The sequence below is a fragment of the Periplaneta americana genome, chromosome 17 (assembly GCF_040183065.1).
Source record: "Periplaneta americana isolate PAMFEO1 chromosome 17, P.americana_PAMFEO1_priV1, whole genome shotgun sequence".
Classification (NCBI taxonomy): domain Eukaryota; kingdom Metazoa; phylum Arthropoda; class Insecta; order Blattodea; family Blattidae; genus Periplaneta; species Periplaneta americana.
In genome coordinates, this window is record NC_091133.1 from 91093870 (window position 1) to 91108947 (window position 15078).

The 15078-nt window shown below is 35.7% G+C and overlaps 1 protein-coding gene across 6 annotated transcripts in view; it reads left to right on the forward strand.

The window, feature by feature from the left end:
- Positions 1-15078, forward strand: part of LOC138692895 (neuronal acetylcholine receptor subunit alpha-7-like) — a 589629-nt gene that overhangs the window by 560443 nt on the left and 14108 nt on the right. For 2 of the 6 annotated variants that reach the window (XM_069816214.1, XM_069816216.1), the window contains exon 8: positions 10522-10608. In XM_069816214.1, coding sequence (XP_069672315.1) covers positions 10522-10608 — 87 coding nt within the window. Of the gene's footprint in view, positions 1-10521; positions 10609-11919; positions 12007-12324; positions 12412-15078 lie in introns of all 6 variants that reach the window. The other 4 variants (XM_069816215.1, XM_069816217.1, XM_069816218.1 and 1 more) reach the window with 2 other exon arrangements.

The window sequence follows — 15078 nt, forward strand, 5'->3', positions numbered from 1 at the left end:
GTTGTTATTACTGACCACTAAGTATGTGCTTCTATAATTCTTCTGTAAGTTACGTGCATGAATATTGAAATTTTTTGGTCTTCTCCCTAGAAGGATAAAATTATTAGGTTTTATCTCGATTTTAATCTTCTTAATCTTTAGGTGAGGGTGACTATTTATTAGTTATTAATTTAATAATAATATTGTAGAAAAACTGATTCAATATTATGTGCCAACGAACTGTTAAACGCCAGGAATTTACATGTCTTAAAACATAGCCAAGAAGAGAAAATGAGATAAATAAATGTAAGAAAGTCAGCTACCTAATGGAGTTTGAAATATCTCGTGCTCTAAAGCCTTTTAATAGAACATAATTTCTCAAGAGAGTAATGATTAAAATAGCTTAAATAACTATGTCCATAAGAAGTTTTTAATTTTGAAAAACTACGAATTTCTCGACCAAGTATCGAGAGAAGAATTTAGAAAATTCCTTATTATAATCAAGAGGAAGGTTGAAAAAAGAAGCAAGAAAAATCGTACATTATTCACTGACAGCAGTGACATTACTGATACAGCAAAGCTTTAGATTTTTATCCGCGGGATTGATCAAGATGTTACTACAGGAACCACACTTGTTGTAGTTTTCATGCTAAGTACCTTTTCTCCGTCTACTTACTTCATAGTCTGTCTGTCGCATGTAATCACTGCAGTTCGAGTTTTGGTCACCGCTGCATTATAGGATCTGAATGAGAAAAAAAAACGACATATAGGCCTACGCTAGACAGAAATCAAATACACGCTAATGGTTTGCACAAGCGTTAAAGCCGAACTGTAACTGTTTCGCACATAAGGGCAGGGATTTCCTCCCCTTCGAGATCTCAGACCTAAAGCAGACGAGTTCATTCTGTCTGTCTGTCTCTCTTAATCTAATAATTAGCAATTCATACGGCCGCTGGTTACAATGGCTCTTCCTCATGCCCATCAATAGACTGAGTAAACAGACATCTATGTAACAGCGTTAACACGCGTCGACACACGGGGTTAACGCTCCACTGCATACATAATGAGATACAGTGAGAATATTGTTGCGGTACATTTGTAACACTATGACGTCATATATTTCGTAACGTGTTGCATTCGCTAAGCTCCTACATCTAAAAGCGTGTTATTCAGTCCTGTGCATAACATAACATAACAAGACGCTTATATATTCTTATAAAAAGACGCAAGTTAAGTCAGAAAAGTGTTAAAAACACCCTAGAAATTCCTCAATTTTATGTTTCGAAAGTACGAGTATTACTCAAAATATCTGGGGAGTTGAATAATTTCAAAGGAAAAATTGTTCCGGGGCCGAGTATAGATCCCGGGACCTCTGGTTGAACGTACCAGCGCTCTCCCAACTGAGCTACCCGGGAACTCCACCCGACATCGTCTCAACTTTTCCCGTTATATCCACACAACTCGCGTGGGCTGACGAAACGCCAGACACCCACATCGAGTGCACACAAACTCTGTGTGACTTGGAATTGTGGTTTTCTGTTAACGTGCACAGTGACGTATATATTATGCAAATCTAGTCTTTCAGGTGAAGCTTCCTGTAAAGCAGATTTGAATAATTTCAAGGGAAAAATTGTTCCGGGGCCGGGTATCGATCCCGGGACCTCTGGTTGAACGTACCAGCGCTCTCCCAACTGAGCTACCCGGGAACTCCACCCGACACCGTCTCAACTTTTCCCTTTATATCCACACAACTCGCGTGGGCTGACGAAACGCCAGAGACCCACATCGAGTGCACACAAACTCTGTGTGACTTGGAATTGTGGTTTTCTGTTAACGTGCACAGTGACGTATATATTATGCAAATCTAGTCTTTTAGGTGAAGCTTCCTGTAAAGCAGATTTGAATAATTTCAAGGGAAAAATTGTTCCGGGGCCGGGTATCGATCCCGGGACCTCTGGTTGAACTCCAAAGGATAGAGCCCACTTCCGCCAATATCAACCTGCCACAAATAAACTAATTTGCCAAATGGGTCACGACACCGTAGTGCAGAAAAAACAAACATGTTTTTCTCATTTCGTGCTTTCTCATTACTAATGTCCGGGCAAATATCCCGTTATTTGTAATGTGTGCGCATTGTATTTGTCTAGGAGGAGTGGTGAAAGACTCAATTCAGGTAACCTGAACTGTAAGCAGTAGGGACAGGGGTGTATAAGTTGCTAACTACAGTACAATAGATGTGAAAGAAAATTATAATCTATATTAAACAAATAATTGTACATATGTTAAACTGAAGATGTAAGAAATTACAACATAAATAGATACCTTTCTATATGATAAATAAAGATACTAGCCTATAGTAAGTCTCTCGACACATTTCTCTCATCGTGACACCATATTCAGTACACCTCGTTCATAAAACTGAGTTTTTTGGGCGTATAGCCACCTGCTATGACTGATTTCACTTCTCCATCCGAAACGAAGCGTTATTCTCCTAGGAATTTCTTCATTGGTCCGATGAGGTACAAGTAGATTTTTTAGTAAGTTACTTCACGACAATTTATCAAGATCTTAGGTTATTTAGCGTCTGAATGATATGAAGGTGATAATGCAGGTGAAATGAGTCCTGGATCCAGCACCGAAAGTTACCTAGCATTTGCTCATATTGGATTGAGGGAAAACCCCGGAAAAAACCTCAACCAGATAACTTGCCCCGACCGGGAATTGAACCCGGGCCACCTGGTTTCGCGGCCAGGCGCGCTAGCCGTTACTCTACAAGTGTGGACGGGTGAAAGTCAGAAGGTGCGAGGTCTGGACTGTAGGGTGGGTGATTGCTGCCTTAATGATGCCTCTGACATCGAGTGGTGTTGCAGCGGTCACTGGTCGGCCGGAACGTGCTTAGTTGGCGGATTTCTTCGAAGAATCTGCATCACCTGGAGATGTTGCTATGGTCCAGACAATCAAGAGCCCTGCACCTCCAATATTTCCCTGTTGATTTCACTCGAGTTTTTCTTGTTCGCAAAAAAAAAAAAAAAAGAAGAAGAAAAGACTATACCTCGCTGCCCTTCATAAGTGAAGGATGGTAGAAAACGCGCAATTTTTACTCAGTAGTTATAGCTCGTTCCGCTAGGGTGACATCCGATCGAATCATTGCTGTCTGTAGCGCAAGATTCAAACTACCTGTCAAATTTGAACGTCCTAACCAAAATAGTATTCCGAAAAATAATTGTTGTACGTTACTTTCCCATCTATCCTGATAATTTCTTAACGGTTTTGTCACATCTGCAAATTTGTTTTTAATGAATAACAAATTGTCATGTTGTTTGCTTGAAACAAGCGATTGTGTAGATCTTATGGCAGAGCTGTCTTCGGTATTACAGGGTTGTTTTTAATCATTTTCGTTTCCAATCCCTAATTTATGCATGATATAACTGACATTGGATGCTTCTCAATTCGTTATGAAATTTTGTCTACTAAATTTCTCCAATAACGTATTCAATGTGGCAACACGTGATGTTTATTATATTATTGAACTTCACTTAATCGTAGAATAAAGTATAAAGACTGAGAGACTACAAAACAACGTTAACTTGTCCGTACTGCTATCATAGCAGAGACTGTACAGCCCTGAGTCAGTTTGTGCCGTATGACTTCACGCATATTAAGCGCGTCGTAGGTAACTTGATTTCAGCTTCAGTGGGTACATGTCCTAGCTATACTCATTACACGCAGAACAAAAAGGAAATATTGCAATGATACTTGTTGAATAAATGTATGAAGTAATGCAATTTTATTTTGAGTATGAGTGAATACGAAATGAATCCATTTGCATGAGTGTAGCAAATCTACAATCAAAATATAGTCAATGTTTCTTGTAGGATGACTAACAAAAAAGCTATGAAATTATGCATAAACCCAATAAAAACACATATAACGCTCATCGTAAATGAACAAAAACTCGATGACATATGCTGTAAGCTAGAACAGCTTCCCACGTAATTATTAAGATAGTTAGCTCAACAGGTAGGTGTATTCAAGTGATTAGCTTTGAAATCGACGAAATTGTTAAACCCAAAGCCTTATAAGACAACAGTCGTTTATAAATTTAATAAAACGAACCATGCACCTAGGACTCAATTCTATAAATACAGTCGAAATCCAGCATGTGTCTAGTAATCTTTTGAAAATTTGTAAAATTTTTATTACAGAGGATAAACTACAGTTCTAGCACATATTATAAGGTAAATATATAAATTATTTACTTTAATGTGCAAGTGACAAAATTATATTGCAGAAAGGTAAAGCGCTGCTGGATCACCGCTGAGGGGGTGTTACTTGCCCTGTCGCATTTCGAACGACGCCGTACTAACAAGGGAACCATCCCAGGTCATGATGCTTGAATTTAATGAAAATGCATGTTTAAGCTAATTTTCGTTCATTAAGAAACGTGGTGATATTAGTTTCGCTTTTTCCTCTTTTACGAAATATATTGATTACGCATCTTGATTACACAACTTTTAACACTGTATCACTTCGGAATATATATTACAAGAACTTTCTTGTGTTAAATTTTAACGTACCTCGTTAACATGTTTCGACCTATTTTCGGTCATCTTCGGAACTGGTCGTTGTTGGTCTTGGCGCCTCTTGTTTTCTGTGTGGCTGCGTTCGTATTGTAGAGTCAAAGAGTGTGTGTGTTGAGAATATCGTTGGAGTGTGTTTTCGTGTGTCTGTATATTTCTGGCTTTTTGATTGGATGTCCAGTTGGATGTGATGTGCAGAAACTCAACACACTAGAACAATATGAAATATACAGACAGACGAAAACACACCCCAACGATATTCTCTACACGCAACTCAATTTCAAAACACATACACTCTTTGACTCTACATTACGAACGCACCCACACAGGAAACAAGAGGCGCCAACACCAACAACGATCAGTTCCGAATATGACCGAAAATAGGTCGAAACATGTTAACAAGGTACGTTAAAATTTAACACAAGAAAGTTCTTATCTTACATATTCCGAAATATATTGACTTGAAAATCGTTGCTACTTATGCCGCTTCTTGCGCACATTCGGTTCTTCATAGTTCCACGACACCGTATCACAGCTGTTGCATTAATGCTCTAGCCAAATTGTTCATTTAATTCACATTAATACAGTAGTAGTGCAATCCATGGCATCTGACACTCATTCGTACACCGTCCAAATCCATAGGTATGCAACTGAAAGTCTACAAACACGACTGTACTTATGCTTTCAAGAACCGAAAGGAGAATTTGGACCTAAATTATACTAACGTGTAGACAAAGATAAGCCATTTAATGTCGCGGTCGATGCAAGTAGTTCCGGTAAACTGACAAAAATTCACGTGAGATGATCGTTAAGAGATGTATTCTCCCGAATGTTAAGAAAGACACACTGCTATTTCTGGATTCGTGAAATGGTCATTTAAATGATGCTATATTTACTGCTAAAGAAGTAAACAACATTTTGCATGGTAATAAGACAATCAAAACACAAATTATTCCTCCAAAAACTGCAAGATTATTCCAACCCTTGGATGTGTATTATTTTAGGCAATATGAAATTGTAATTCGAAGGATAGAAGAGTATTTCAGACAACATTATGTGTGAAAACATTCCAAACACATTGCATGACAGGGGCTTCATAATGAGATTATATTCCGTTGTGTATGACCAGTTTCATTCACCTGTCCTCAAAGAGATGTTAATATATGCATGGTAGAAGTGTGAAAATGTGACGGAGAAACATGTGAGAAAGTTTGATAACGTTCTTATTACAGTGTTGCATGTTGGAAAGTGTATGTGTGTGTGTGTTTTACAGAAGAGTGTGAAAAGCCGGCCTATATAAAATGTTTGTACTGTTAAATGGCTCTTTGTTCCGACCACTATATTTCGAATCCTCACTATCACATTTAAGGCGAGTGATAAAGTTAATACATTTGTATATGAGGAAGAGTACTTTATTAATGTGAGTTAGGAGAAGAAAAAAAGACTAGATCATTAATACGAAAGCTGTGATACGATGTCGCGGAACTATGAGGATCCGAGTGAGCCCAAGAATCGGCATAAGTAGCATTAAGTTTTCAAGTCATATTTCGTAAACAAGAAAAAATCGAAACGAATGAATATCACCACTTTTCTTAACAAACGAAAATTAGCTTAAATATGAATTTTCATTAAATTGAAGCACGACGACCTGGTACAGTATCCTTGTAAGCGAAACTAGCGACAAAGAAATGGATTGTTGCGAAACGATGAACGTGTTTTTTTTTTTTTTTAGTTAGTGTCATCTTAATGATTAGGAATGTTTTGTGCTTTATATTGTATCCAAAGACTGTGTTCCTTTTTTTCTTATACAATTCATATTTCAAAACCATAGAGAATCAATGCAACAATGATTTTTTCATGGAACAGTTTTTATTTTCTTTTAACCTTTTTATGTATTCATCCGCATGGCTGAGCAAAACATGTGATTTTATTTTGCTTAACTTCATTCTTCGCACACGACACTTGCCAGTGCAAACTAGTTCTAGACTCATCAGATTGATTGGATAAATATTCAGTTTTCAGTGTTGTTAACGTATTGCAAATGATTATCTTTGATTTACCTGTCGTAAAACTTGACTAAGTATGACGAAAACGTAAAACATTTTCATCTTCCATACCCTGGAAATAATTCTCATTCATTTACTTTGTAGCTAATGTACGAATTAAGAAATCTATGTGACAGATTACACATTAAAGTATGAGTAATTATTAAATTTGTATGAAATAATAAAAAGAAATGTATTTGCATCAGATACAGCGTTCGTTCATTATGCTACTAACAGAAATAAACTGGCTGCAGCACTCTACCCGGCGTCTCGACCCACGTTCAGGAACATGACCTGTCTCTGTTATTTTTACCTCGGAATCATAACGGGCTGTGAAATCTAATATTTGCAAAGGTTCGAGCGTCAGACCCTCATGACGTAATTGCCACATACGTCAACGTTGTGTACTACTCGCTGAAACGTCAGCGATCGCTCCATTCGCCGCTGAGCATTCATTGACTTGGAAAATAAAACGATATATGTTGCTGCCCCGTCCTTTGAGAGGTTTTCATTGATACTTCAGCAGCAGTGACGGCTAGTACGGCAGTATATATGATCATACGGGGGACGGAGAAGTTTTGTTATAATAATGATGGTAATTATTATTATTATTATTATTATTATTATTATTATTATTATTATTAAGTTATTACTTCTCCTTATTCATAACTATAATTTTTCCGTTGTGAATGTAGCATAAACTTCAGGTTTACACACAATTATTTCTTTAAATTCAGTACCGGTAAGTTTAATTTCATATTATAAAAATGTCCAAAAAGTATAATACTTTTATTTGTCGTGATTAACATCATCAGTTAGATATAGATGGTCTGCCGGTTATTATGTACTAAATTATATTACTTATGTTATCTGTTATTAGTTGTATCTTTATATTTGAATTTTATTATTTTCTAATACAGTAGCCTGTATCTTTCTACTGCATGCAGGAACACCATCTCCGACACTTCTATCCTTTCGAGGTGATTTTCCCTCAAAACTCAGTTTTCAGGAACATGGAGCAATGTCGGAATACTAGGTAATTAGAATTCTCTATACATATTAGGAGCGGCTATATATATATTTATATTTCATCCATTAATACAATGTTCCTTGTTTACAATATCTTGTTTCCCTGATGTTTTTACCAAGCCCGTAGCAAGTTTTGACATTTTTCCGTCTCAAATTAATTACACGTATCTAGTTGCTTATCACCCTACTTGCACACCAGATTTTAATCGCGAGTTCACTTGACATAGTTCATTACATTAAAATCATTTAAAACTTCACGAAATTTAAAATAACTTCAAACATAATTCCAGATAAGTAATTCATCATTTGATGCAATAAGTTTTACTTCTTCGTAGATATATTCACACTAAAATCAGTTGATACTTGCCAAATTTAAAAATCGTTTCTTGCCATTCATTTTCATTTACGTACTTTTCCATTTTGCACAGTGTTCCCCGTTTCCAATATTTTCTCTGCCCTGGTGTTTTTATACCAAATTTTCATTTCGGAAAGCGATCCTTCTGAGTACAGGGCTGGGCACGACGCTGCGTTGTCTGTAGTACATGAACCAACATCCTAGGCGATCAGGGAATGGTTGCACATGCAGAAAAAGTACCCAGGTTCAAAATATCCATTTCATCCACTGGAATATCATAAATTAAACATTTAAAATAAGTCTAAAAGATTAAGATCTGGTGAGCAAAGAGGTCACAAAACGAGTCCATCACGACCTATGCATTGTCCTGGAAAACATTATCAAGGTGGCGGTAAACAATCTATTAGTGATGAAATGTTGTTTCAAAATAAATATTTCCTGCATTTATGCTTTGGCCAATTCGTATGAAGCTATTGTCGCCATTTAGACACAATCTCAAAATGGTTGCAATAGTCTGTGTCATTATAAAAACCAAATCTTACTTAAAATTTAATTGCTACTGGCGAGTGGCTGCTCTTCCTATTTGGTGGATGTAGCCTCATTCTGACAATAGTTGGTCTTCTGAATAAGATTCATATTTAAGACTTAAATCTCCATTATTGAATCTCTTAATCCAGTTTGATGCTATTCTATTATTCACCACTCCCTCTTCTTTCACTTCACTTATTTCTTCAGCTTTTGCACACATGCCTTTTAAAATATAAGTCACTCAAACTGCGAGTGCTCGTCGCACATTTTAAATGAAAAACTAGAGACAATAAATAGGCAGTATTTAGCACAAATAGATATGCATTTTGATGCTCACTTAAATATGTTTCAAAACAACATCAACAGCAGACACAAACAAATTTTTGTCAAGCAGCTCAAAGATGAATGAGTAGAATATTTATAAGGAAACACTTTTGAGACAAGCTAATATTATGATAAAATGCACAAAACGTATTGTAATATGTTCTTAGCAAAGAGAAAGAATATTATTCTAATATCTTTATATTGCACCAAGCAAGGGCAGAATGTAATATGATACACGTAGGCCTACATTTCACTTTAAGAATTAGTAGAAAATGCTTTATTCGCCGGCTCGACTCGTTTAGAAATTAAAATATTCTCAGAATTTTTTTTTACAAATAATTATAAAGTTTGTACATTTACACCCTGCGCTATAAAATAAGTAATTTAAACAATCCCGTCGATATTGGTCATCACATAATTTTCTGTGTTCTTTCCTACGTAATTAATATTTCTTGAATATTATTTCATTTTTAATTCAAAACTTCAAGTGAATACGGAACTTTATCACAATAACAACTGAAATATTTGTCAGCAGAACCCCTAGATTACTTCTTAAAGAAGATTATAAAGACCCTCATTCATCACAGCCTTCTTTACAGCTGACGTGTGCAATGAAAAGAACTCCACGCTGTAACTGAATAATGATCTACATTTTCTTTCTACAATTGATAATTATTTAGAGATATCTCTCTTTTCTTCTGACTTGCTTTCTGTAAATTATCTAATCACCACGGTTGCTGCAAGACACCAAATTAATTCCTCTTATCTTCTGCCGGAGATGAGTGGTTTGAATGTAAAATGTCGCCCTGCATATTAATGACTCTGTCTAAACCTCATTTAACGTTTCCTACTCGTTTATGTAAATCTTTTAACAAAAGAATCTCATCTATCTTCATATTGTTCAGTTTATTTAAAACTTCGTGCGACATCCTTTATGTTTTTTTAACGCCCCAAACTATCGACTAACAAATGGACCTCCTTTCCTCCGAAGGTGCATTACCGCAACTCGCTGGGTATAGCTCGAGTTTCTTATAAGACATTTGCATTTTCCTTTATAGTTTCAAATTAGGTTCTAGGATCACTTCAGTGATAATGGTAAAATCGTTTAAGATGTAAAAAAGAAAAGAAAACTAGATACTGAAATGCTATTATATTATGAAACTGTATTTTCTATACGTGTATCTCACAGAGTGTTTTTTTATAACATAACCGGGCAGGCTCGAGATCAAATTTCAGCCGTCCTGCGTGTTACAGAGGAAAGAAATGTTCGCTTTATTCATCACAAAATGTTTCACAAACATCAAACACAAAACGGATTCAAAATGACTCTTAATCTCGTTTCACATTTCGCTTTATGTTGTTTTATGTTTGGAAGTTATTTCAGTTTTATTGTGATATTTTCTTCACATACAATAAATTAATTTAATACAGATCTTATAAATTTTATAAACACTTCAATTCTCGTTCCATATTACATTTCATACCTCAATAAAAATGACAAACGGATCTCATGAACAATTCTTCCGCTTTAACTGCAGTGTGAGGCAAATTTCTAGTAAGAAGGTACTCGGACGTATCCGGTTGCGTTATAAGGAAACACCCTGTCCAAGTAAAATAATTTGTGAGTTAAAACAACCTATTGAGAGATTTTTGAGTATGAACTCTGAAATCTTCGTTGCAGGCGTCACCATACTCCTTTCGTTAACCGTATTTCTCAACTTAGTAGCAGAAAAGATGCCCTCCACATCTGATGCCGTACCATTGATAGGTAGGACTCGCTGTAATCACCGGGCAGACATCTTGATACTTGGAGGGGTCGGGAAGACATCTGCCGCTAAGAAAGATTTACTTATCGATTCGTTCGAACGTCCGGCAATCTTATGAATAAGAGTTTCTGAGGTTCTCAGCTCAAATAAAATTTTATGAATATATCCCAAATTTGCACAGGAAATACGAATGTAATCCGCTTCCTTTTTGCTTTACGAATGTGTCAAATCCGCCAGGATGTGTTAGCGGCTAGAACCATGCGATTACACTTAGTGGAGGGATGGTCAGGAAATTGACTTGCGGATACCCCAACGTGTCATCCATTTGGTTTCGGGAAGAGTGCACTCAGTGCCAAATAACAATTGCTTGATGCTTCCATTCCGCTAGACAAAAGCAAATTCTCAGCAAGCGGCATCCGCGAGGGAGTTCTTTACTATCCCTCACGTACCTGGCAAACATTATTATTGCTGCTATCTCTCTTATGTGCTGCTGTTTCTTGTTGTGTCTTTTCTGCAAGATGAGACATGTCTCCGAGTGCTATGCTCCTCTTAGCTGTCATATTTCCAAGACGAGGGCTGGTTATTATTTTTTCTGTGTTGGTCGATGTTGAACAGAAACAAAAGAGATATACAATTCCTATTAATTCTTTTACGCTCTTTCACTTATTTTCTTTCTGTGTACCCGATTTATTTTTTGTGCACCGTCATCCGTGTGAATGTGGCGCTTGAGTGAGTGTGTGTTTTCATGTACTTGGTAACGATTTCATGTGATGAGATTAAAGTGGCTTAGTTCTAGCGATTCTGTCATGTCACACGGCATGTTAATGGAATAGTGTGTACCTCTCAAGGCGACGTGATTCTTACAACTCAGATTGAAATACCAATTATTACAAAGCACAAACAAATTATGATGGCGTTGATTATGCAGCACATGTCTGTTAGAAACATTCAGTGACGATAATCTCGCTGTATTTACATCTTTAATGATTCGGTGGCTATGCATTTACAGAATTCAAGATCAGTTCAGTAAGAATCAGGTCTGCCTTGTTGCCATCAGATAGGACGTACTGTTTTCCCTTCTCTTTAGCCAACTTAGTGCCAAATTTATGTGATTTGTCTTGCCACCATAACCACCAAATACCACCAACACTACCACAACCACCACCACTACCGTAACCAATATTAACTAATAACCAAAGTAATCCAAACAAAACCTTATTTTTTAAAAAAAGAAAAGAAAGAAAGAAATTCAGAACACAAATCAATTGATTGTTGGGAGCGAGCCAATCAACTAACTGGTTATTCTGTTTCAGGAGTGACCATCTTGCTCTCGTTGACAGTCTTCCTGAACCTGGTCGCCGAGACCCTCCCCCAAGTCTCTGACGCCATTCCTCTGTTAGGTAGTGATGCAGTTTGGTGTGTGACTGACAGTGGTTTGCTTTCTGATACTTGGATCGTTGGAGGGGGATAGCATATTACACATTTTTTCCAATTTGATGGCCTATTCACACAGTTAGTTAATACTTGTCGTTGTCTTGTTATTTTTTCTATAGTTTTTATTTTTGAAAAAGAAAGTCGTTATCTGTGTGCTATATTATTATTTTAATTGTTGTTTGTTGGTTGGTTTGTGCCCTTTGTTTTTAGTTGGTTACTTGCAACACCACCTCACCCTGACTATGTTGTTTTGAAAGCGTTGAGTGTGATTCTGTTTGTTCCAGGTGTAACAATCCTGCTGTCTCTAACAGTTTTCTCCCTCCTGGTGGCCCAAGTGTTGCCACAGACTTCTGACGCTGTGCCCCTGATAGGTTAGACCGCGTTCCAACTTGCTCACACAGACACTACCCACACGCTGCATGCCGCTCAGTACTTTCTTTAAAACGCTCGTTCATAAAAACGAACTACGAATCAAAGTTTTCATTTGTTAAAATTTCTATCATTTTCAATTGGAAGAAAAATCATTTGCATACTAAATATTTTAGACATGTTAAAGCCAATCATTTTAATTATATTTTTATATAAATTGGGCATGGTGCATTTTCACCACACTTCATGAGCCTTGTGGGAAGCCTCGAAAACATGTTCAATTTCTCTATAGCACATTTTTAAGGGAGCGCCGAACCAGAGATACATGTCACAGATTTTAAACGTTGACTTTCACTGAAAGTACGCTCATGCACAAACAAAAGTCAGGTTTTGGATCGCTCAAGTCTTGTTTTTCTGTCACTGGTCTTAAGAAACAGGAAAAACAGATAACAGTATATTGTGTTTAATCCGGTTCCGTGAAAAGATTTAAGTAAGCTAATGGTAGAATTTTGGCGATTTTAAGTTCTGAACAATAATTTTATCAACCTTAACTCGAGATTCGCTGTTTCTGATAATTTCGGAACTACTTACTAATCATTAAGGGCAGAGGGTTACGAACGCATACAAAAATTATGGCTAAACATGCAGTAACGCCTTTCACAATATTTACCACAAGATGTATACATAAATTTTACCACTGAATCTTGAAAGAATCCTGAATTTAATGGCTTATAGTTCATTTTATTTAGGTTATTAATTTGTCCTTTACAATTTGTTTAATTATTGCAACAAATCGAAAATATACTTAAACGTAAGATCACATAGACATATTTTCTTGATGAACTTTTCTTTATAATATCATTGGTCCCAAATTTTTACCAAATCTTACATATTGTCTTGTGATAGTGAACTAAGTTTTTATTTTTATAACTTGAAAATTAACTTAGTTTCATATTTATATACATGTTCTGAAAATTATTTTTTCCCAACTCTAATGTTTTGAAATATTACAAAACCGAAGATCTTCCTCAAATTAAGTAAAAAGTGAATTTCTTATAGTTGTATGTACATGTAAGATATCACAAAAATTTAGGACCAATGAGATCATTAGTTCACCAGGAATTTGTACCTATATGAATTTTTGTTTCAGTGTATTTTCGATTTGTAATAATAATTAAAAACAAATATTTAGGACAGATGAGTAATCTAAATTAAGTGAACTGTACGTTATTCAATTCAGCTTTCTTTCGAGATTCAGTGACAAAATTTATGTATGGCTATCACAAATATTATGGTAGATATTGTAAAAAGTATCTGTGGATGTTTTGTCATAATTTTTTTATGCTTTCATAGTCCGCTGCTCTTAAAGTATTATTGTCCAATACCCGGAGGGGTCTTATATTCTGTTGTGCCTTTTATATCCGGCTAGTCCAAACAAGTGGTCTAGTTTGGTCCCTTACGTTTTGTAAGTCCAGACAACTGAACCAGTTCGCTTCTATAATAACAATAATAATCATAATAATCATAATAATACATTCTATTCTATATTAAATAAGTAACGATGTAATAAATTTCGTCAAATGTGGCTTAAAATAGCACTAAAATTTTTAAAAACTTGCCAATAGTATAAAAAGCATTATGATCACAAGTGGAGTTTCTAATGCTTTTAGACAATTTATTGTAAAGTTTCACACTTAAGACTTTAAAGACATTCAACATGATGAAATTACCAAGTTTCGTCGACATCTGCTCATAACGATGCATATTCTCATAAACTATATACATAGTTTTATTTAAGTATATATATCCATCATATTTGTATATATGTACAAACAAGAAAGGGTGAGAATTGAGAGATTTCTGAAAAATGGTTTACATGAGACTCGACGCACTTCCAGTGATTATACGAACAGTCCTCTATAGTAATCCAACACTACATTTCAACTACTATTAATACCCCAAAACATAACACCATAATTTTAATAATGGAATAATCCAAATTAATCACTTAAAAGAGCACTCTCATTGATAAAATTTTTACGTTTCTTCAGAGCATAAATAATTCTAGACAATGTTTGTACATCTTATAAGTATAATGAGACCATGAGAACTTGTCAATATAAAAACCAAGAAGTTTAACGATTCCATCAGAATTCCATAACCTATTAAAATGAAAATCATACAGTGAGTTTCAGACAAATTTAATGAAAGGATATCTGCATTAAACCAAATATATGTATGCATTTTTGGATTCGCTCACACGTGCTACATGCCCTTTCCATCTCAAACGTCTGGATTTAATGTTCCTAATTATGTCAGGTGAAGAATACAATGTGTGCAGTTCTGCGTTGTATAACTTTGTCCATTTTCCTGTAACTTCATCCCTCTTAGCCCAAATTATTTTCCTAAGAACCTTATTCTCAAACACCCTTAATCTTTGTTCCTGTCTCAAAGTGAGAGTCCAAGTTTTACAACCATACAGAACAATCGGTAATGTAACTGTTTTATAAATTCTAACTTTCAGATTTTTTGACAGCAGACTAGATGACAAAAGCTTCTCAACAGAATTATAACAGGCATTTCCCATATTTATTCCGCGTTTAATTTCCTCCTGAGTATCATTTATATTGTTACTATTGCTCCAATATATTTGAATTTTTCCACCTCTT